Source organism: Hemiscyllium ocellatum, chromosome 11 (assembly GCF_020745735.1).
Source record: "Hemiscyllium ocellatum isolate sHemOce1 chromosome 11, sHemOce1.pat.X.cur, whole genome shotgun sequence".
Lineage (NCBI taxonomy): Eukaryota > Metazoa > Chordata > Chondrichthyes > Orectolobiformes > Hemiscylliidae > Hemiscyllium > Hemiscyllium ocellatum.
This window is the reverse complement of record NC_083411.1, coordinates 94,737,868-94,763,435: the sequence shown is the minus strand read 5'-3', so window position 1 is coordinate 94,763,435 and position 25,568 is coordinate 94,737,868. Positions and strand designations below refer to the sequence as shown.

General features: G+C 41.1%; 1 protein-coding gene across 1 annotated transcript; it reads right to left on the bottom strand.

The window, feature by feature from the left end:
* Positions 1–1,100: 1,100 nt before the first annotated feature.
* Positions 1,101–24,200, bottom strand: nek12 (NIMA-related kinase 12). Its single transcript, XM_060832271.1, has 4 exons — positions 24,182–24,200; positions 14,859–16,028; positions 6,126–6,326; positions 1,101–2,744 (listed from the first exon to the last, which is right to left on the bottom strand). Exons 2-4 carry the CDS (start codon positions 15,997–15,999, stop codon positions 2,590–2,592), a joined length of 1,497 nt encoding a protein of 498 aa, XP_060688254.1. The 5' UTR covers positions 16,000–16,028; positions 24,182–24,200; the 3' UTR covers positions 1,101–2,589.
* Positions 24,201–25,568: the final 1,368 nt, after the last annotated feature.

Sequence of the window (25,568 nt, the reverse complement as noted above, 5' to 3'; positions counted from 1 at the left end):
TGGGTGAGTACAACCAGTTTTTTTTTCACCACTCTTCAGTTTCAATTAATTATTTGTCATGTTCTGGAAATGAAAGTTGATAATAGTGTTAAGAGGTCAGCAGGCCCTCTGGAATATTGCTGAGCAACTGGATGAACAATCTACTTCCTCAAGCAATGAAAGTTAGGGATTAAAAAGATTACCAAATGTCAAAAGTGGCAGTTTGGACATTTGATTATTGAAATGACGTTGATCACCGAATTGTATGCAGAAAAATATGTACTTAAATTTATATGCCTGCGGAATGTAAAACAAAAACCTCCAGCCCAGAGTGCTGATTAATATTCTATTTTAATTTATGAAATTCAGAAACATGAGCACATCTGTTGCTTAAGTGCAAAAGTATAATCTACATATTTTATAGCAGTACAGAATATGACATTACTCATGGTATCAGAATGATGATAATCAGTTGCTTACAATTTGATGGACCCACATATTTTGCAGAGCAGATGGGTACCACTAAATCCTAGCAAGTTGAAATAAATTTACCATCAGCATTATTCCCAGCCAGAATTGTCAATAAAGTAATTTGCTAAATTGATTATACTGCTTGATGTAGTGTCCTGATTTATGTGATATTGTGAAATATTTAACTAATTTCAAAGTGGAAAATCATTTTGACAACATAAATATACAGGGTCTTATGCTGCTAATTAGTAGCCCCAAACTTTGACGCCAAACTTAATTTATTTTACAGTGGGAATACAGCATTTATTTCTCAACTCAAATGAAGAGGTTTGTGCAGAAGTGCACTTCACAGTGTATACTTTACTCATCATAAATTTATGGATTTCTTTTATGTGCTAATAACAATGAAAACTTTCAATATGCTTACTGTTATTTTCCAGCAAATTCTGGTCTATGTGTAACTATATGTTCAAAAAGAACATTTATAATTTACAAAACGAGATCATTCACTATTATGTCAACATATGATTACATAAAACAAACGGAGATAATCACACCGAAAGATTTTTTTAAAAAATGGTTGCTTCATGATCTGCTAAAAGTCAGGCAAAACATGAACTAAACTAAATCTATGAACACAAAGCCATTTTTCTTGGAATGTTATATTTTCTTTTTTAATTTGCATCTAACTTTTAGAACGTAGAGCATAGAGCAGTACAGCACAGGAATATGTTCTATGTAATCTTAATTCTGAATTCAAACATGCCTTACCCACACAAATTTACCAATATTTCTGTTAAATCCCAGTTGCAAAGATAATCAAAAGATATTGTCATCTATTTCTTGAGTTTTCTGCAGGTGCCTGCAGCATTTTTAATTAAGATTTCTCAATCAAGAGTTAAGGTACATTATGGAAACCATCCTGAAATATTAAAATATTGCTTTCTCAAACTGCTTTATTGTGGGATATATGAAGAGTCAGAAGACTTTTGTGTCAAAAGTCTGTGGTGAAGTTGCACCCAGGTTTGAGAGGTCAGGGATAATGCAGGAATATATTACACGACTCATTATACAATAAAGGAAAAATAAAAAGTAAGGGGAGAGGGGAAAGTGCTTTCTGTTCAAAGTATTTTATCTTTATATTTAAAGTACTGAAAGATTTTTAAAGTATTCTTGGTACACGGTCATTTGACTTTTTAAAAATGCCCGCACAAATAATATTACTAATCTAGTAGTACTAACTTCAAATGGGCCAATAAGACACTCCAAAGTGATTCCTGCCCTTTCCCCAATTGTAGCAATTCACAGGAAACCTAAGTTGCCCAAGCTGTATTATCATTTGTCAGGATTGCTTGGCTCCAAAGCAGCCACCAGACTTTTCAAAACTGGAATTCTTAGAGAATAGCCCAGCAGGGAAGGGATACTGATTCCCTGCCCACAATAAAGGTTATAGACATATCAGAAGTTTTTTTTTTATAAAGTTAAGAGTATATGATAAAAAAAAGTCATTTAAATTTGCCTTCATAAAATACATTGGAAGGAAGAAAGCCTTCATTCTATTTTTAAAGTGTCCGCCCAGAACATTAAATTATTTTCATTGCAATACTTTACTCTTCAAATAAGTCCAGTGTCATTTGCAGAGGAAGCCAATAGTGTGTAGCTTTTTCAAACAACAAAGGAAAAATTATACTGTTGAACCATCTATGGATTTCCTACCATGTCAGTCTCTTTACATGATAAGTTAAGGTAGATGTCAACAGTTAGGAGCAACATGTACTTAGAAGAGAAGGAAAACAATTCCAAACAAAATCCAAAAGAAATACAACGACAAAAAAAATTAAAATATAATGTGTCTCCTACTTTTGGAACATTTTTACAATATATTTGTCAAGTGTATCAAAATAATTACAAAAAAATGGGCAAGCCACAGCATCATTGCTCTAAAGGTAAGGAAAGATACTGTTCCTGTTAGTTAGTACTGTATATGGACAAAAGATTGCAACAGAGAGTCAGAAACTTAACAATAGTAATATACAGACAGGTGTTCATCAAACATCTCTACTGGCAGAAACAATTCAAATAGTGATTTTTTTGGAAAACAAAAGAAAATTTAGTTCATATTTTCAGTTACACACTGACTCAAGCACTTTCTTGATCCATGTTGAAGATAATGTAGCAAGTCTCTAAATGATCTGATTCCAAACGATGTTCGAACTGTGGTTTGAGATCTTCAGGTGTCAGGCCCTTCAGAAATTGAGAAGCTACTTCATGGAAAATGGTCTGACCAATATCATCTGCAAAGAAAGGTGTAAATAATCTGGTTTGAAACTAGTCTGATTGCTGTTAAAGATAAATGTAAATGGATCAGCTATCAATTTCAAGATTTCTATTACATCTTAAATGTATTAGCCCTGAAACAGCTGAATCCCACTTCATCAATTCAAGTGTGGCTGAACTAAAGTCGTTCTGTCCATGATCAAAGACCAGGATGACAACTCAAAGTCAGGGAACAGAGTCAATTGCACGAGTACAATCAGAGCATCATGATTAATCAGAGCATCATGATTGGAGGGGTACTTCATGAGCATCTTCCAAAACATCAGTCAGAAATGTTGCCAGCACTAACAATTTCAAGGTCTACTCAAAGCAAACTTTTTAAAGAAAAGAATTAGACAGCTAACAGAAGAAGTGAAAACAAAAATTGAGAAATACCCAACTGAAAGCTTTTTCCATCACTCTCAAAGAGTATTATGATTGGCAATATGGAGAAGTGGGAAGAATCATCACATTTGAAAGCAGTGTAACAAAAGCATTTGAATTTGATAACATGTTTTTAAAAAGGTCGCCCGGTTTGCACATAGTCCATCAAGTCTCTAACCTCACATGCAAACAAGTGGTCCATTATTCCAAATTTTATATATTATACATTTCCTATCCTGACTTCTTTCTTCCCTCCCTCCGCCCACCATTTTAATAATTAGTGACAGAATCTTAATACCAGAGCACTCTGGAATTCTCACCCTAAATCTTTTCATCTTGCTATGACTTACACAATCTTCAGAATTGATCTCCTTGACCTAACCTTTAGTCATTTCTCTGACATATTTCTTTACAAGCTATTGCATCTTGTAACTTACTTTGAAATAGTTTGCTTTGTGAAAGATTATAGATATCTATGCCTTTTAAGCTTTTCAAATAGATGTTTCTCTCTTTCCTACCTGAAACATCTTCCAAAATTAGGGCAGAATGGCCTACTCCTGCACCTATTGTCTATTGTCTAATTAATTAACTTTTTGATCTTCTACATAGAAGTGCAGTAGGTATTGTGCACCACATTTAAAACAACTTTCATGAGAATGGTGCAGGAAATTTTGTAATCTTTCACAAATAGCCTTCACCACCTTGGATATAGGCATAACATGAAGATTTGGCCCAATATAACAACAGAACCTTACACAGCAAAATTATCTTCGATTCAGACTAGTACATAGTGGTTCTAACTTTTAAAAAGTTTAAAAAGTTTCCATTATGCCTTAGAAAATTCATTCCATTCCAAAGATTAATCACAGAGAAACACTTAAGTTCTAAAGGTTAAATCTGGAGTACAGTGAGAACTAGCAATTTGGACACAGAACTGGCTCAACGATAGAAGACAGAAGGGTGGTGGTGAAGGGTTGCTTTTCAGACTGGCGGCCTGTTAACAGTGGCATGCCACAAGGATTGGCGCTGGGTCCACTACTTTTCATTATTTATATAAATGATTTGGATGTGAACATAGGAGATTTAGTTAGCAAGTTTGCAAAAGACACCAGGAATGGAGGTGTAGTGGACAACAAAGAAGGTTTCCTCAGATTACAACGGGATCTTGTTCAGATGGGCCAATGGGCTGAGGAGTGGCAGATGAAGTTTAATTTAGATAATGGGAGGTGCTGCATTTTGGAAAAGCAAATCAGAGCAGGACTGATACACTTAATGGTAAGGTCATAGAGAGTGTTGCTGAACAAAGAGACCTTAGAGTGCAGGTTTGTAGTTCCTTGAAAGTAGAGTTACAAGTGGTTAGGATAGTGAAGAAGGTGTTTGGTATGCTTTCCTTTATTGGTCAAAGCATTGAGTATAGCGGTTGGGAGGTCATGTTGCGGCTGTATGGAACATTGGTTAGGGCACTGTTGGAATATTTGCATGCAATTCTGATCTCCTTCCTATCAGAAGGATATTGTGAAACTTGAAAGGGTTCAGAAAAGGTGTACAAGGATGTTGCCAGGTTTGGAGGATTTGAGCAATAGGGAGAGGTTGAGTAGGCTGGGCTGTTTTCCCTGGAACATCAGAGGCTCAGAGGTGACCTTATGGAGATTTATAAAATCATGAGGGGCATGGATAGGATAAATTAGACAAGGTCTTTTCCCTGGGGTGGGGGAGGCCAGAACGAGAGGGCACAGGTTCAGGGAGAGAGGGGAAAGATATAAAAGGCACCTAAGGGGCAACTGTTTCATGCAGAGGGTGGTGCGTGTATGAAATGAGCTGCCAGAGGGAGTGGTGGAGGCCGGTATAATTGCAGTATATGAATAGAAAGGGTTTAGAGGGATATAGGCCAAGTGCTGGCAAATGGGAATAGTTTAGGTTAGGATATCTGGTCAGCATGAATGAGTTGGACTGAAGTGATTGTTTACATGCTATACATTTCTATGGCTCTATGACTCTATGACATTAAACAATATTTTAAAACTTTCTGTATTATATTGGTTTTTGTAAGATTGTGTATCTAAGATCATAATGATGCTTCAACCAAGTGCCCATCTTATATTGCATCCTGTCCTCACCTAAATTCCATAAACTCATAGATTTCCCTCTGGTTCACAGGGTAGCAAAAAGTATTTTTTACTCTTCCCAGCTGCTGAGACTAATTTTAGACTTAGTAGCTAGTATAACTTGATCAGTGAATCTGGGTATTTTTCTTGCTATGGTGCAGTAGTTTATACAGAGGAAACAAATAAGGTTAAATTGATTTAAAGAAAAAAGAATCTGCTCAGCATGTTCTGACACATCTCTATGGCAAGTGTGACACATGGAAGCCACCACCACATTACAATACACGTAAGCTTTAAATTGGTTTATATTAATTCAGCCTGTTATGACACACCGCTATGGCATATGTGGCTGGCCATTCTGAGTTGGTTTAAATTGATTTGAATTCATGGTGAGTTGGACCATCAAAGTACCATATCATGATGCAGCTTTTCATCCATGAATATTTATACTGCAAACTCAACTCCATTGTGTAATCGCATTGAAGTACCAAGCATAAGTTATGAAGGTGAATTGGAGAGTCAGGCATCTTCTGTTGCTCATTTCCAATTGTTAGGAACTTACAGCAATAGGTTAGTAAAGCATACCCTCTCAACTGACCAGTACATGATAAGGGGTGTCTCAAATGAGAAATAATTAACAATACCTTAAATAAGCTCTCAAACTTTGAATATTAACATTGACTGAATGGTGCTCCTAAGTACTCATTCTGCTTTTCAACCAATTAATCCATTAAATAAAATCAGAAATTATCCTGGAATTTCCACTGCATAAACTTAGGCTTTTCTTTAGGTTAGTCAGTATTCTAATATATTCATATAAAACAGTAATATAACAAACATTATGTTATTTGGTATGTTATGTTTTCCTACCTAAACACTTCTCGCGCAGAGTCTTAATGGTAGTCGACAGATTGACAGCAGCTTCCTCTTGACAGTCTCTTTCTTCTCGAAATGCTTCATTATTTGCTTCAACTTCCATGGCACAGCGAGCATTACATACTATCTCAGCAACATCATCCTCCCACTCCTCAAAATCATCAGGGTACTCTACACAGTCCACCTCATCAGTGACTATCAGTCATAAATATAAACAAAATTTAGAAAAGGTACAAACACAATGACAACTCATTCATGCAGTTTTCGAAAACCCAAATCACCTCTTCTATTGTACAGTGCGAAGTAGTTTTAGTCATGCTTGACTCTAGTTTTACAAAATAGTGTGACCCACACGTTCAAAGTGTCAGGTAGGCATTGGAGCATAGAGACTGGAGTTGATAGCTGGGAACCTATAAAATCCATATAGAGTAAATTCCACAGGAATGGTCCACTAAATTGAAAATGCTGATGGGCAAATCCCTTTGCCTAGGACCCTCTCAAAAACTCCCTTAACATCAGAGAATTTAGAGGGGTTCTACTTCTGATAATAGGTACCCAGGAAAATTAAACAGTTAAAAACCTTGTCCAGCTCCTGAGTAGTGATTAAGATCATCACCCCACCCCAATCCATACATCCCCAACCCTTTCCACCATTCCCTCTGCCACTCCTGATAACCACAATTCCCCAATCCTTTACACCACCCTCTCTGCCACTCCTGACAACCACACGTCCCCATAACTATTACACATTTAAATTTCCTCACATTAACTATTTCAGTTTAGCTTTTCTCTCTTTTATGTTAATTCATATGTTGTTAAAACATTTTTGGTGAAGAGGAAAGGGAAAGGGGAAAGAGAATAAATCACGCATCTGAGAAGCTTTGTTTAACAAACCTAAGAATCCCATGTTAAGTAGTCTGCCTTTGCAATATGGAGTACATTTTTCTCCACAGAAACAAATCCCACATAGTTAGGTCCAAATAATTCAGGTAGGAATTGCCTCCAAGACTTATAAATCCAAATTTGCACTGCAAATGTCAGGAGGTCTGGAAACATCTGTGGAAAGCTACGCTGAGTTACTGTTTTGCTTCCATTATGTGTCTTCTTCAAAACCTCCTTCTTCCATTCTGAAGAAGCCACTTTGGATTTGAAATGTTAAGTCTGTATCTCTCTCTCTACAATGCTGCCAGAACTGCTGAGTTTCTTCAGCACTTTCTCTTTTTGTTTCAGATTTCTAGCATTTGCAGTATTTTCTAAATTTTAAGTATACTTTTGTAGTTTAATCATCTAACACCATCCAGATTACGTGTAAAGAGGGCTAGTAAGTTTTCTACTATTTAACTTAGATAATGATCTTACAGAATTTCCTGAGATAATTCCAGTGCTACATATCTAAATCCTATTAATAAACAGTTATTCAAATAAGTGCGTCTCCTCATTTTCGTGGAGTTCTTCATGGAACATAGGGATAACTTTTGTTACTCAATCCAAATCATCCTTGAATGGAGTGGGATGCTGGATAGTTAAGAGTCAACCATATTTCTGTTGTCTTAGTCACATGTAGGCCAGAGCAGGTAAGGATGGCATATCGTTCTCTAAAGGACATTTACAACGATGACTATGGTTTGATGGCTCCCCAATAGATTTTAATTTTAGATTTATTAATTGAATTTTAATCCCATTAGCTGTCATGTTGGGATTTGAACCTGTGTCTGCAGAATATTAACCTGGGTCTCGGGAGTACATAAGAACTTAGGAGCAAGAGTAGGGTATTTGGCTTTATGAGCTGACTCAGCTATTTAAATCATTTATCTCAATAACATTTTTCTGTATTATTCCATATCATTAATACCTAGAAAACTACTGATTTTTGTCTTGAAGAAACTTAATTCCTGAGCCCTCCAAGGCAAAGAATTCTAGAGAATCATGACCCTCTGAGTGAAGAACTTTCTCCTCCTCCCAGTCCTGTCTGGCTATTCTAATTTTGTGTCTCCTGGTCTAAACTAATTTCTGCACCTATGCTGCTAACCATGTAAGAACTTTGTAGGTTTCAATGAAATCACCTTTCACTGTTACAAATTATGAGAATACTAGTCCAGTCTCCTCTATCCTTCCTCATAGGATAGTCCTATCAACACATGAATTAGTCTGGTGGACCTCTGCTGCACTTGCTCTGAGCAAGTACATCTTTCCTTAGGTTCTAGTCCAGTAACATCACCACTTTCCAACCATCTGCTCTATTCATAAATCTTACTTTAAATCGCTCAATAATAAAAAGTAATTCCTAATACATGAATGTTAAACTTTTTTTCTGACAAATAAAATATTATAATGTTTGTGTATTGCTGGGATGTGGCATTTTTCAATATTGCACAATGCTCATATCATCAATCCTGTCTCCTGCAGTAATCTAATGTTAAAAATAGGCAAATATAAGTGACAGGCAACAAGACCTGGGGCAAAGAAAAACTGAAATTGCTGGAAAAGTTCAGCCAGTCAGGCAGCATCTGTAAAAGAAATCATAGTTAATATTTCAGACACAGTTCTGAGGAAGGGTCACTGGACCCAAAACATTGATTTCTCTTCAGAAATGCTGCCAGGCCTGCTGAGGTTTCTCAACAATTTCTGTTTTTATTTCTGAGTTACAGCATCCACAGTTTTATTTTTGGTTTTTATTAAGAGCTGGGGCATCCCGGATTAAGAAAAAAAACAGAAAGTAAGAGATTTATATTGCAATTGTTTTTGATATTTTTGATTAAAAAGTACTATACATGCTTATCCTCTTTGTAGGGAATGCAGGACCATGTATCAGGACCATTCTGTCCCTATGTATATATGTAGTGTCCGAAAGAGCAGCATCACAAATTAAACTTCACCTATAAATAATTAGATTAGATTCCCTACAGTGTGTACACAGGCCCTTCAGCCCAACAAGTCCAAATCGACCCTCCAAAGAGTAGCCCACCCAGAATCATCTCCGTCTGACTAATGCACCTCACACTTTGGGCAATTTAGCATGGCCAATTCACCTGACCCACACATCTTTGGACTGTGGGGGGAACCAGAGCACCCGGAGGAAACCCACGCAGACACGGGGAGAATGTGCAAACTCCACACAGTCAGTCGCCTGAGGCAGGATTCGAACCAGGATCCCAAGCGCTGTGAGGCAGCAGTGCTAGCCACTGTGCCACCCAAAAATATTGTTGAAATAAATCACAAATTTTAACACATCAACAAGGAATCATCAAATATATTTTTTTCAGGTTATATTGCTTTTTTTCTTTAAAAACTCCTCTTTCTCCCAATAGACTGTTCCATTGATATCACAAGTGGTAAACCTCAGACTAACCATTACTATTGTCTGTTCAATTCATGACATCAAGTGAAACCAAGAATGAGAGGGAGTGACATTAGTTGTAATGAAACATATAATGAAACATAGAGGCAGGATACAAGTACTGTATACTAAAAGCCCAATGCACTGAAATGGCTCTGTGTGATATCATACCTTTAATGCCCAACACCAACAGTTCAACCAACCAGAAAACCATCTTATGGTTAAGACTTTAACTACAGGACAGCAGATCTCTAATTTGGGAAAGGTATAATAACCTTAAATTCCATAAATGTCTCAATGCTCTTCATACAGAGTGTCTAATTGTCACATAGATGAAAGCACCAGCCATCTTGCTTTTAACATTATTCCACAAATAGCAATGAGATAAGCCAATGATTTACATTTATTTGGTGCTTTGCAATTTTTGAGAAGATTTGTAGCTCTGGTTGAGATTCAGGTTGTAAGTTTGCTCACTGATCTAGTAGGTTTGTTCTCAGATTTTTCATCACCATGCTCGGTAACATCATCAGTGAGCCTCCGTTGAAGTGCTAGTGTTCTGTCCCACTTTCTATTTGTGCATCTTGGTCTGTAAAGGTGGGTGATATCATTTCTGGTTCTTTTTCTCAGAGGTTGGTAAATGGGGTCCTGGGTGCTGCAGTGTGTTGTGGCCCATTTAAATACTGTCGTGATGCAGCTTCATTTGTGGGTGTTGGGATGACTGTTCCTGTAGTTGAGTTTCCTCTAATTTGTTCCAATTCATTATGACAAAGGTGTCATCCACATAGCGGACACAAAGTTTAGGTTGGATCGTAGGGAGGGCTGTTCATTCTAGTCTCCGCATCCCTGTTTCTGCTAAGAATCCTGATATTAGTGATCCCGTTGTAGGTCTTGTCGTTGAAGATAAAGTGGGTAGTAAGGCCCAGGTCTGCTAGCTTGAGGATGCTGTCCTTGCTGATGGAGTTGGTGCTGTCTAATGTTTGCATCCTTGGTTCATCTAGTGGTGAGGTCAGTGTTTCTTTGGCCAGGCTGATGTTAATTGATGTGAATAGGGCTGTTACATCAAATGTGACCGTGACTTTGTCCTCTTCTGTCTTGGTGTCTTTGATGCTGTTCAGTTATTCTTGGGTAGAGTGGATGGAGCGTCATGAGTTTTCTACAAGATATTTCAGTTTACGGTGAAGTTTGTCTGCTAGTCTGTATGTCAGTGTGCCGAGAAGTGAGATTATGGGTTCTTTGCGGGGGGGGTGAGAGCCCTGGTTTGTGTACTTTAGGTAATCCGTACAAATGGGGTGTGTTGGATCCAACAGGTTTCATTCTTTGGAGATCTGTCTTGTTAATTTTGCCTGATCTGAGGAATTTCTTCAGTAATGTTGTAATATGGTTTTCTAGCTGTGAAGTCGAGTCCATCGCCACCTGTTGGTAGGTGTCGGCATTGGTGAGTAGTGGGTTTGCCTTTTCAATGTACAGTGTTCTGATGATGGTCATGCGCCCTTTGTCTGCCAGTAGGATTACAATATTTTTGTCTTTTCTGTCCTTCTGGAGTTTTCCTTTCCTGTGTGTTAAGGGTGTTCCCATCTTTCTTGCTGCTTACTGTTGGTACTATCATTTGTCTGATCGTCTGCTGGGTTTCTTCCGTGAGTCTGTTGTCTTTCAGGGTTGATTCCAATGCTGCTGGGAAGTCCTGTTTGTCCATGTCTCTATAATTGTAGATCATCCCTCTTACTAGGATGGCTTTTCTCGTCTCTGTTAGTAGTCAGTCGGACAAGTTCTTAATCCTACCTTCTGAATTGTCTATGATGTTCTTTCGTGCGAGCTTGTCCAGTTTTTCTTGTAGGGCTAGTTTTTTCCTTGTACTGGTTTGCTGTTGTTTGATACTGATGGCTCATCCTAATGTGTTTGTCCATTCCTGGTCAGTCACGTTTGCGTAGCAGGTTTTTTGGTGCGGAATTTCCCATTTGTATTTGTGGAGTCGGTTGTGGGCATCATTAATTATTTCTCACAACATTCTGCAGCCATTCTGTTCAGCTATTCTTCTGGCTTGTGGGGTGTTGAGAAGTCATTTGCATTTGACAAATAGTGGTAATACCTGTTTCCTGAGGCATTCATGTAGGAAATATAGTTGTTGGCGGGTGGCACTCAGTCAGATGGTGTTGGTTTCCCATCTTTGAGCTAGTTTGAGCAAACATCCATAGTTGTTTGTGATTTTTGAAAGGATTTGTAGCTCAGGTTGAGGTTCAGTTGTAAGCTTCCTCACTGATCTGGTAGGTTTGTTCTCAGACGTTTCATCACCATGCTAGGTAACATCATCAGTGAGCCTCCATTGAAGTGCTGGTGTTCTGTCCTGTTTTCTATTTGTGTGTCTTGGTCTGTTAAGGTGGGTGATATCATTTCAGTTCTTTTTTTCAGAGGTTGGTAAATGGGGTCCAAATCGATGTATTTCGTGATGGGGTGTGAATGCCAAGACACTAGGAATTCACGTCCATGTCTCTGTTTAGCCTGTCCTAGGAAGAATGTATTGTTCCTGTTGAAGTGGTGTCATTTTTCATCTGTGTGCAAGGATACTAGTGATAGTCATGTCTTTTGGTGGTTAGTTGGTGCTCATGTAGCCTGTTGGCTAATTTTCTGCTTGTCTATCCGATGTAGTGCTTGTTGCAGTCCTTGCAAGACCCAAGAATTCCTGAACAGCATCAAAGACACCAGGACAGAAGAGGACGAAGTCATGGTCTCCTTCAACGTAACAGCCCTATTCACATCAATTAACATCAGCCTGGCCAAAGAAACACTGACCGCACTATTGGACGAACCAAATATGCAAACACCAGACAGCACCAACTCCATGGTGGGCGGCACTGTTGCCTCACAGCACCAGAGACCCGGGTTCAATTCCCACCTCAGGCGACTGACTGTGTGGAGTTTGCACATTCTCCCCGTGTCTGCGTAGATTTCCTCCAGGCGCTCGGGTTTCCTCCCACAGTCCAAAAAAACATGTGCAGGTTAGGTGAATTGGCCATGCTAAATTGCCCGTAGTGTTAGGTGAAGGGGTAAAATGTAGGGGAATGAGTCTGGGTGGGTTGCACTTTGAAGGGCCTGTTTCCACACTGTAAGTAATCTAATCTAACAGCATATTTGAGCTAGCAGACCTGGGCCTTACTACCCACTTCACCTTCAATGACAAGACCTACAAACAAATCAATGGGACACCCATGGGATCACCAATTTTAGGATTCTTAGCAGAAGCAGGGATGCAGAGACTAGAACAAACAGCTCTCCCCATGATCCAACCTAAACTTTGTGTCCGCTATGTAGATGACACCTTTGTCATAACGAATTGGAACAAATTAGAGGAAACCTACAATATCATTAACAGCATCCTTACTGGCATAAATTTCACCAAAGAGAAAGAGAACAACAAGACTCTCCTTCCTAGATGTCACAGTGGAACAAACAGTCAATGCAGAACTGCAGATCAGAGTCTACAGGAAAACAACACATACAGACTGGATACTCAATTACAGGAACAGTCATCCCAACACCCACAAATGAAGCTGCATCATGACAGTATTTAAATGGGCCACAACACGCTGCAGCACCCAGGAACTAAGAGCAGCAGAAGAAAAATACCTATATAGCACAAGAAAATGGGTACCCGATAAACACAGTCCGCCAAATCTTAAACAACAAACCCAAACAAGAAGACTCAACACTCCCAGAGACTCTAGCCACACTACCATACATCAAAAACATCGTGGAGATTACTCCCAGACTACTCCGACCTCTTGGCATCATGATAGCCCACAAATCTACCAACACACTGAAACAGCTACTGATGAACCTAAAGGACCATGTACAACAACCAGCACATTGAATGTCATATACAAAATACCCTGCAAGGCTGCAACAAACACTATATCAGACAGACAGGCAGAAACTAGCCAGCAAAAGACATCAACAGCTATCACTAGTATCCTTACACACAGATGAAGGAGGACACCACTTTGACTGGGACAACACATTCATCCTAGTACAGGCTAAACAGAGACACGCATGGGAATTCCTAGAGGCCTGGCATTCAAACTGGAACTCCATCAATAAACACATTGATTTGGAGCCCATTTACCTATCTCTGAGAAAAGAACCAGAAATGATATCACCCACCTTAACAGACCAAGACACATAAATAGAAAACAGAACAGAACACCAGCACTTCACCGGAGGCTCTCTGATGATGTTACCGGGCATGGTGATGAAGTATCTGAGAACAAAGCTACCAGTTCAGTGAGTAAACTTACAATCCGTTTTTGGTACTGTTGCTTAAAGGATAGATATTGGCCAGAACACCAAATGACAGTAAACTAAATTACAGATGTGCAGACTCGAGATTTTAACATTAGGTGTTACAAAATGCAAGGCTTCAACTACATTGTCACCAGGGTTTCAGTAAACACAGTTGTGTGAAATGGTCAATTTTAGTAGACATATTAAGAAAATATAAAGTAGTGTCTTGTTTATGCTTTCAAAGTTGCATTGTGACAGAAACAATATTGGTCACTTCTAACTGAAAAAGTGCTATATGTCTTTTATTAACATAACACCATAGTGAAAGAAAGGTTTCTCAAGTTTACTAATTATTGTTTTGGTGACAATCATCTAAACTGATAAATCAAGAACATTACTCAGAAATATATTGGATCAATATTAAAAATGTATTGGGAATATTTGCTTTGGCATACAGATAATAGCTGCAAATGTGTTGCTGGTCAAAGCACAGCAGGTTAGGCAGCATCTCAGGAATAGAGAATTCGACGTTTCGAGCATAAGCCCTTCATCAGGAATAAGAGAGAGAGAGCCAAGCCGGCTGAGATAAAAGGTAGGGAGGAGGGACTAGGGGGAGGGGCGATGGAGGTGGGATAGGTGGAAGGAGGTCAAGGTGAGGGTGATAGGCCGGAGTGGGGTGGGGGCGGAGAGGTCAGGAAGAGGATTGCAGGTTAGGAGGGCTCCTTCCTAACCTGCAATCCTCTTCCTGACCTCTCCGCCCCCACCCCACTCCGGCCTATCACCCTCACCTTGACCTCCTTCCACCTATCCCACCTCCATCGCCCCTCCCCCTAGTCCCTCCTCCCTACCTTTTATCTCAGCCGGCTTGGCTCTCTCTCTCTTATTCCTGATGAAGGGCTTATGCTCGAAACGTCGAATTCTCTATTCCTGAGATGCTGCCTAACCTGCTGTGCTTTGACCAGCAACACATTTGCAGCTGTGATCTCCAGCATCTGCAGACCTCATTTTTTACATACAGATAATATATTACAAATACCAGATAACCGCACTATGCAATCGATTACATTGAGGATTTTTTAAAAGAACTTTCAAAAAGATTTTAAATACCAAACTACCTTCAGTTTCTTCGGAGGTTTCAACACTTGAAGGTGGTACTGATATTTCCTCCGTTGAGGACAAACTATCCTGATCAAAATCGTCAGAATAATTACATTTATCTTCTTCATCACTGGGCCCCACGTTTTCACACACCTCCGAATCCACCTCTTCTACCTTTTTATCACTAAGGCAACGTGAAGTTGAGACTGCTTTACTGTTCCTAGCACACATGCTCTCTTCAGAGAGATTTAGAGATCCATGGAAGTCATCAGTGATCTCATCACCTTCCTTCTTCGTTAAATGTAACTGTTTCACAGAATGATATTTTGTAAGCTGAAATTCCTGATCTCTAATGAAGAACTTGAGGTGTTCTTGGACGTAAGGTATTTTGAGGATTGTGCTGGCACTAGGCCTCTCTTCAGGATGCTTATTGAGAATGCTTTTGATCAAAACATGCATGTTTGCTGAGTAGTTGTTCGGTACACAGGCATATTCTACCTTCACAATTTTATAAAACAAACTTAAGAGGTTCTTTGCATGAAAGGCAGGTTCCAAAGCACAAAGTTCAAATAAAAGGCAACCAAGTGCCCAGATATCAGACTTGGAGCTATAGGGAATATCTTGACAGAGCTCAGGGCTCAAATAGCTTGGCGTGCCAACACAGGTATTTGCCATATCCAAAGTATGTGTCATCACTTTCGAAATTCCAAAATCCCCAAGTTTAACTGTCCCTTTCTTTGTAAGAAAGACATTGGATGTTTTAATATCTCGATGAAGAATCTTCAGGGAGTGAATGTATTGAATAGCCATAACTAACTGAACAAACCACCGCATGATATCTTGCTCAGCAAAGTAATCATTCTTTTTTTGAGATTGGATTACATCATCCAAAGTCCCACCATCGCAGTAATCTTGTACAATGAAGACATACTCTTCTTGGTCGATGAAGTATTCATGACATGTGACAATGTGAGGGTGCTTGAGTCTGGTCAAAATAGTTGCTTCCTGCATTACAGCTTCTTTTGTTCTAGTCTTAAGTGAAGGATCAATCTTTATTCTCTTGACAGCATACAACTTTTTTGTTTCTAAATTACTCATTAATAGGACCTCTGCACTTGCACCCCTTCCTATTGTAATGACTTTCTCGTACTTCTCCATCTTACGCTTTTCAGTTACAGTTGAGACTTCTTGGGGTTAAACACATAAAAACAGATGACATACAAATGGTTATTTTTGCTCAGTTTGTATAACCAGTGAAAAAACAGTAACTTATTTCATCCCTAATTATAAATTATTCATATTAGTTGGTAGGTGTTATTTTTATGGCAGTCAGATAAGAATAACTGATGGTTATTTATGGCTTATAGATCAACATTCTTGCAGGGAGAGAAGAGAATACATTTTTGGTCTTTACCAAAATAAATACATACTACAAAATTATTTAGTTTCCTTTACTAGAAGCAAAAAAACACTTGTACTCAAGCAAACTGGTCAATATTTATTAATAATCATTAATCATATTACCCAATCAGAACTGAGCAGGCAGTGAAAGTTGCCAAGACAGAAACAGGCAATGAGTTTATCGAGCAGAACAGTAATGCCAATGGTCTGCTTCCAGTGTGTCCTGCATTTAGTTAAGGACAGTATCACAACGCATTGTGAGTTTTCTTCAAAACAGGAAGAGAAAGTGTGAGCGAAGGGTAGATATTCAGAATGGCAGAAGGAGGGAAAATAGTGTTCAAAAAGGGAAAACTGCTGTTTGCAATTTAGATTCATGATTAGGGCTGGTAAATTGAACTCACAACTACTACATGTGCAGGTGGTAGCAAGGACAGGTTATGGGCAAGGGTAAAGCCAACACTGAACCAATACAATTTAAAGAGGGATACTAACAAATTTGCAGAACTGACAGATAATTGGTGAATGAAACTTAACACAAATCAATGTCAGGTATGTGTGGATATATGCAAAAACAATTAATAGGCTGAGTCTATTCTCTCAAGTGAAGGCAATTAACCCCTCCAATATTGATCTTTAAAATTAGGATTTACAATTTTCATTACAAAAAAAAATGTTTCATCTTGTGGAGGAGAGCATAATTCATGGCCATTAATATAAAATAGTCATCAAGAAATCCAAAACAAAAGACATTTATACAGTACATCTTATGACCACCAGATAACACAAAGCACTTTACGGCCAATTCAGCACATTTTGAAGTGTAGTCGATGTTGTTAAAACAAAAGAACATGACGCCCGTTTCTATCATAGTCCCACAACCCCGCACCGCCCGTTTCTATCATAGTCCCACAACCCCGCACCGCCCGTTTCTATCATAGTCCCACAACCCCGCACCGCCCGTTTCTATCATAGTCCCACAACCCCGCACCGCCCGTTTCTACCGCCTCCAACCTCATAGTCCCACAACCCCGCACCGCCCGTTTCTACCTCCTGCCCAAAATCCACAAACCTGCCTGCCCCGGCCGACCCATTGTCTCAGCCTGCTCCTGCCCCACCGAACTCATCTCCCAATACCTCGACACGGTCCTGTCCCCTTTAGTCCAAGAACTCCCCACCTACGTTCGGGACACCACCCACGCCCTCCACCTCCTCCAGGATTTTCGCTTCCCCGGTCCCCAACGCCTTATTTTCACTATGGACATCCAGTCCCTGTACACCTCCATCCCCCATCACGAAGGACTCAAAGCCCTCCGCTTCTTCCTTTCCCGCCGCACTAACCAGTACCCTTCCACTGACACCCTCCTTCGACTGACTGAACTGGTCCTCACCCTGAATAACTTCTCTTTTCAATCCTCCCACTTCCTCCAAACTAAAGGAGTTGCCATGGGCACCCGCATGGGCCCCAGCTATGCCTGCCTCTTCGTAGGATATGTGGAACAGTCCATCTTCCGCAACTACACTGGCACCACCCCCCACCTTTTCCTCCGCTACATCGATGACTGTATCGGCGCTGCCTCGTGCTCCCACGAGGAGGTTGAACAGTTCATCAACTTTACTAACACCTTCCATCCCGACCTGAAATTCACCTGGACTGTCTCAGACTCCTCCCTCCCCTTCCTAGACCTTTCCATTTCTATCTCGGGCGACCGACTCAACACAGACATCTATTATAAACCGACTGACTCCCACAGCTACCTGGACTACACCTCCTCCCACCCTGCCCCCTGTAAAAACGCCATCCCATATTCCCAATTCCTTCGTCTCCGCCGCATCTGCTCCCAGGAGGACCAATTCCAACACCGCACAGCCCAGATGGCCTCCTTCTTCAAGGACCGCAGATTCCCCCCAGACGTGATCGACGATGCCCTCCACCGCATCTCCTCCACTTCCCGCTCCTCCGCCCTTGAGCCCCGCTCCTCCAACCGCCACCAAGACAGAACCCCACTGGTTCTCACCTACCACCCCACCAACCTGCGCATACAACGTATTATCCGCCGCCATTTCCGCCACCTCCAAACGGACCCCACCACCAAGGATATATTTCCCTCCCCTCCCCTATCAGCGTTCCGCAAGGACCACTCCCTTCGTGACTCCCTTGTCAGATCCACCCCCCCCACCAACCCAACCTCCACCCCCGGCACCTTCCCCTGCAACCGCAGGAAATGTAAAACTTGCGCCCACACCTCCACACTCGCTTCCCTCCAAGGCCCCAAGGGATCCTTCCATATCCGCCACAAGTTCACCTGTACCTCCACACACATCATCTATTGCATCCGCTGCACCCGATGTGGCCTCCTCTATATTGGTGAGACAGGCCGCTTACTTGCGGAACGCTTCAGAGAACACCTCTGGGCCGCCCGAACCAACCAACCCAATCACCCCGTGGCTTAACACTTTAACTCCCCCTCCCACTCCACCGAGGACATGCAGGTCCTTGGACTCCTCCACCGGCAGAACACAACTACACGACGGCTGGAGGAGGAGCGCCTCATCTTCCGCCTGGGAACCCTCCAACCACAAGGTATGAATTCAGATTTCTCCAGCTTCCTCATTTCCCCTCCCCCCACCTTGTCTCAGTCGGTTCCCTCAACTCAGCACCGCCCTCCTAACCTGCAATCCTCTTCCTGACCTCTCCGCCCCCACCCCACTCCGGCCTATCACCCTCACCTTGACCTCCTTCCACCTATCCCACCTCCATCGCCCCTCCCCCTAGTCCCTCCTCCCTACCTTTTATCTCAGCCGGCTTGGCTCTCTCTCTCTTATTCCTGATGAAGGGCTTATGCTCGAAACGTCGAATTCTCTATTCCTGAGATGCTGCCTAACCTGCTGTGCTTTGACCAGCAACACATTTGCAGCTGTGATCTCCAGCATCTGCAGACCTCATTTTTTACTTACAAAAGCACATGACAGCCAATCCGCACATAGCAAGCTTCCACAAACAACAATGTGGTAATTATCATATAATCTGTTTTAAATTGTTTGAGAAATAAATATTAGCCAGGACATTAGTGATAATTCCACACATCATCTTTGAAACAGTGCCATAGGATGTTTTAAAAATATTCAACCAAGCAGGCAAGAAGAGTCTCTGTTTTGTCTTAAAGTGTTAAAAATCACACAACACCAGATTATAGTCCAACAGGTTTATTTGGAAGTAAAAGCTTTCTGAGCGCTGCTCCTTCGTCAGGCAGCTAGTGGGGCAGGATCATAGGACACAGAATTTATAGTAAAAGATCAAAGTGTTATACAATTGATGCAATGTACTGAACAAATCTATATTGGTTTAAGTCTTTAATCACTTAGAATGGGTTACAGGTTTCAATTCATTAATATGTAAACCTCAGAATTTTTTTCAAATCACATTCCTGAAATAATTTAAGGTTTTATAAACAAAGTGTGATCTCAGCTCAGACAATGCATTAAAAGTGTAAAGTTAGAGTCTGTCTGTATTCCAACCTTGAGTCTGATCGGTTCAATTTCCAAAGTGGGAATTTATAAAATATCACATGGACTGACTCCTTATAGAGTGTGTGCTTTTTGAACAGAATAGAATGCATCTGCAAATACAAATCTGCAAATGCAAATTCACCTCATAGACTTTTATGTGTGTGTATGCGTATGAGGGAGAGTGTGTGTGTGGAAGGGGGGGGAGAGTAGAAGAGAGGGAGAGAGTGTCTGAGTGCAAGTGTGATGGAGTGTATGCCTGTGAGACGGTGTGCACATGAGTGTGGGGGGGGTGGTGTGTGTGTGTATGTGTATCTCAGAGAGAGCATGTGTATGAGACAGGGTCCGCCTGAGTGTAAACGTGTGTAAGAGTGTGTGTGTATAGTGTAGTGGAGCACCTATCTTATGACATGAACCCAAGATCCCCGACAAGGCCATCCTCATGCATACCGAGCTTGGCTATCAGCCTCTGCTCAGCAACCCTGTTTTGTTGCATATCCTGATGTCTGCCTTGGAGGAAGATCACCCAAAGATCTAATGCCAAATGTCCTTGACTGCTGAAGTGTTCCCCGAATAGGAGTGAACATCTCTGTCTGGCGATTGTTGCATGGTGTCCATTCATCCATTGTCGTAGTGTCTGCTTGGTCTCGTTAATGTACCACGCCAATGACATTCGGCCTCGGATCTTCAGGTGACTGTTCTCCAAGGAAGACTTCATGATACGCAACAACACAGATTCGCTGGGCAAAGGCTGATAGCTGAGTTTGGTACCCATGAAGATGGCTCCAACTGGCATCTTGTGTTCATGTTACACTATAGGTGACCCCATTACATTACATACACACATGCAAGCAATCACACCCACACAGACCCTCTCTCAAACACATGCTCTTTCAGACACACACATCCACACTGATGCGCACACCCTTTCACAGGCATATACTCTGTCACACTCCCATGCACATACAAACACACACACTCTCACTCTCATACGCACACATATAAGTCTATGGGTGAATTTGCATTTGCAGATATTTTGAGGGCAGTCAGTCCATGTGATAATTATAAATTCCCACTTTGGAAAAAGAACCGGTCTGACTCAAGGTTGGAATACAGACAGATTCTAACCTCACACCTTTAATGCATCGTCTGAACTGAGATGTTATCTTCTTTTATAAAATCTTAAGTTCTGGGATTTACATACTAATAAATTGAAACCTGCAACCCATTCTAAGTGATTAAAGGCCAAACAGCAATATAGATTTGTTCAATGCATCACATCAGCTGTATGACACTTTGATCTTTTACTATAAATTGTGTCCTATGATCCTGCCTCAGCTGACGGACGAGCAGTTCTCCGAAAGCTTGTATGCCTAAGTAAACCTGTTGGACTATAAACTGAGGTTATGTGATTTTTAACTTTGTGCATTCTAGTCCAACACCGGCACCTCCCCATCATTAGCTGAAAGACATCACCTCTCGCAGTACTCACTGGAAGGTCAGCCCTTATTTTGATATTCAAGTCGTGGAATGAGACTTGAAACCAGACCCTCATGATTCAGAGGTGAGATTGCTACCAACTAGCCACAGCTGACAGTCACGAAGAAGCCTAAGTGGGAATTCAGAAATAACTTTTTTACCCAAAAAAATACCAAAAGTGTGGAATTTGCCACCATAAGTTGTGGTTGAAGCGAATAGTATAGATGCATTTCAGAGGAAGATAAACAAGTGTATAAGAAGGAAATAGATTGTTCCATTTGTAGATTTAGATGAGAAAAGAGGGGTGGAGGCTTTTACTGGGAATTAACACCAGCATATTATGGTTTTCACATGTCCTGTGTAGTCTGCTGTAGCTTATTGCAGTATTCAGGAATAAATTTATATGAAACCTCTAATTTAACAAAATGCCCCAAGGCACTTTGCATGCATGTTATAAAGCAAAGTAAACCACACCACAAAAGGAAAGGTGATGTCAGGTGATCATGTACTTAGTCAGAGATTCAGGTTTTAAGAGCATCTTAAAAGAGGAATAAAACAAAGAATAGCAGGCACTGGAGATCTGAAACAAAAATAGAAATTTCTGGCAAAACTCACTTATTGTAGCGCAATCATAATTGGAAATGCACCAGAAACCAGAATAAGAGAACCACAGGTATCTCAGCGAGTTATTGAATTGGAGATTACAAACATAGAAAAGGGCAGGTCCACAAAGAAATTTGAAAACAAGGATGAGAATTTTGTAGTCGGTATATTGTTTGACCAGGAGCCAGTATGAGTCAGCATCACGGAGGTGGTAAAGGAATAGGAATTGGTGTGATTTAAGATAAAGGAAGACTTTTGGGTGACCTCAAGCTGACATAGCTTGGACTGAGAGAGACCGGCCAGGAATACTTAAGAATAATCCAGCTTATTAATGACAAAGCCATTAATGAGGGTGCCAGCAACAAATTGCCTAGCATGATTTCCTCGAACAAGGTTTCCAGCTATCCAGTATTGGTCTAGAGTAATCAGCAATTAAATTTCCATGACACTGCTGTATATAAACCTAGGACAAAATCGTACAGACTTTAAAAAAGGTTGTTTTTCTTGTTATTTTTCTGGAACATTTCTCTTTACCAGATGTAAACACCTTGAATATGGAAGGGATGAGGGGGGCTGTTTGGCCAACAAACATGCATCTACCAATTCAATTCAGGAATAAGTCTTTTAGTTTTCCAGTTGGCATAGGAAGGCAACACCTCACAAGGATGTTGGCCAATTACCGGATGCAGCAACAGATACATTATGTGTTATGGAAAATTTCCCCTTGTGGGAGTCTAGGACCAGAAGGCATAATCTCACAGCAAAGTTGATACAGACCAAGAGGACCATAAGTGAGAGACGATTGTGTTGCAAACCAGCTGTCCAGCAAATTGAGCTGACTCCCAATTTCAAAGTAAGGGGTTGCATATTTAATAGACCTAATGGGGAATTTCTTCTCTCAGAGGCACTGAATCTGTGGCTTTCTTTGGCACAAAGGGCTGCCACAATGAGGCTAGATTCTTAAGTATATTCAAGGCTGAGATATTTAATCAGTATGTGAATCAAGAAGGCAGAAAAGTGGAGTTAAGGATTAGATCTATATTATCTTACTGAATAGCACAGCAGACTAGATGGGATGAATGGCCTACTTCTACTCCTATTCATAATCTGATGAAACTTTTTCATATAGATTTTATCATAGAAAGAACTGCAGATGCTGAAAATCAGAAACAAAGTTCAGAGGAAGGGTCACTGGTGCCGTAACATTAACTCTGATTTCTATTCATAGATGCTGCCAGACCTGCTGAACTTATCGAGCAATTCTGTTTGTTTGCTACAGATTTTATCCCAGTCGGCATCCTAACACAGAGATTCAGCAATGTCAATGGTGGAAATGGGCTATATGGCACGATGAGATCGGAAGTTAAGTTCGGGTTCTGGATCAGTGGTGCTGGAAGAGCACAGCAGTTCAGGCAGCATCCAACGAGCAGCGAAATCGACATTTCGGGCAAAAGCCCTTCATCAGGAATAAAGGCAGTGAGAAGGGCTTTTGCCCGAAACGTCGATTTCGCTGCTCGTTGGATGCTGCCTGAACTGCTGTGCTCTTCCAGCACCACTGATCCAGAATCTGGTTTCCAGCACCTGCACTCATTGCTTTTTTACCTAGTTCATTTCGGGATGGAGCGTGACACCAAGACCACACACAGATCACCTAAGTCTCGGGCTGTGAGCAGCAAGGGAGACAGATGAAGTTGGCAGTCGGCACAGTTCAGTGCGGTTCAGGGTAAGGTAGCTACTCCAGAAGCAAAGTCAGAAATTGCTGCAGCAGAAACATTAAGATTAGATTACTTACAGTGTGGAAACAGGCCCTTCGGCCCAACAAGTCCACACCGACCCGCCAAAGCGCAACCCACCCATACCCCTACATTATCCCTTACCCCTTACCACTATGGGCAATTTAGAATGGCCAATTCACCTGACCCGCACATCTTTGGACTGTGGGAGGAAACCGGAGCACCCGGAGGAAACTTCTGTTTTTCTCTCCAATTATGCTGCTAGACCTGCTGAGATTTTTCCAGCAATTTCAGGGGGGGTTGTTTTTGTTTCTGATTTCCAGCATCCCAGTAGATGTTGTTTTGTTTGTGTGTGATGTGTGTGTGAGTGTCAGCAGTTAGGAAGTGGAGCATGTTAACAGTCCCCTCCAGGCTGTGACAGTGACCAAGGGGGGGGGGGGGGTCAATGTTGACCCTGGTGTTGACACGGTGCTTGCGGGGGAGGGGGCCGATTGCGCCGCCCTCGGGGGGGTGGGGGGGGATCAGACAGGGTCCCTTCTCCCGGTCCCGCGCCCCCAGCCTTCACACAGCCCACCTCCTCCCAGCTCCCACCCTCTCTCTCGATCGCCCCCCCCCTTCACCTGCGTCCGGCGTCCCCTCGTCTCTCGGGAAGTGACGTTGGACTCACCTGGCCGTGGGCGGAAAACTGGCAGCCAATCAGCGGCGGAAGCGGGAGCACTTCCTGAGGTCAGTCGCCAGGTCATCACACAGGTAACTAGACAAGCCCAGGTACCCTCAACTGTTAATGTAATCGCACTTTTAAAACTGATTCCCCCTAAAATCTCCAGCAGCTCTAATTCTTCCTCTAATGCACGCCCTGTGTTCATTCTTCAGGTAAACCTATCCATGTTTTTTTGTAGGAAGATACTAAGACTCCTAACACACACTGTCAAAATTCTGGATATTTGTGACTTCTTTGCCCATTTATGTAAACTTATTACTCCTAGTTAAAAATCACACAACACCAAATTATAGTCCAAGCTTTCGGGGTGCTGCTCCTTCATCAGGTATAGGGGGAGCACTCCAAAAGCTTGTACTTCCAAATAAACTGTTGGAGTATAACCTGATGTTGAGATTTTTACATGGGCAACTCCATCATTATTACTCCCACCTACTGTATTTGATAGTCCTGGTCTAGATTCCATGTAATAATATTTTGTAAACCAGAACAGCATCTCTATGTTCCTTCACCTACCTACTTACACCCTAAAAAACAGAGTTTACAATAAACTTGTACTGTTATTCCTCAAGGCATATGAATAGGAGTGCCTTGTATTGTAGTTTTGATAAAAGATCACAAGCTAAAACATTAACTGTTTCTTCTGCAGATGCTGTTTGAATACTTCCATGTTTTGCTTTAGTTCTGTGAGAAACAAAGCTCACGCACTTCAATAATTTCAGTCCAAGACAAGATCTGAATCAATAATATTGTTTATTCCGCTCTTGCAAGAGGGTTGCGGTGTCTATTTACAAAATAGTCTCTGAGTTTAACGAGTACACAATATTTATATAATTCATTTCTCCTCCCCAGTTTACATCTCCCACTTCTCAAAGACCAGCACCCATTACTCTTGTTCATCTCTTGCCTTATCTGTGACAAAATGCTTATTTCTGACCTCAAGGCCATTTGACCACATCCTGCTGTGGTCCATTGTTAGGTATATCCTCCTTCACTACCATCTGTTTCCCTTGTTATGACCTCATGACTTCTTGATTGTCATTTGTTCTTGTTTTTGCAGAGGCAGGAAATAGATGCTTATAAACTGCTGTTTGTACAGGTATATCTAGCTTAACCCTGTCCCCTCACAGCACCTTATCTATTTGTCTGTAACATCTACCATTGTTTGCAGGCACATTTCATTCTTGTATGCACATTTTAGCTCATACAAAAATAATTATATTTCCTTCATAGTTTTCATTCCTGTTGACTCTGCTCTTGGTGAAACAATTATACACTGGTGAGTTCAT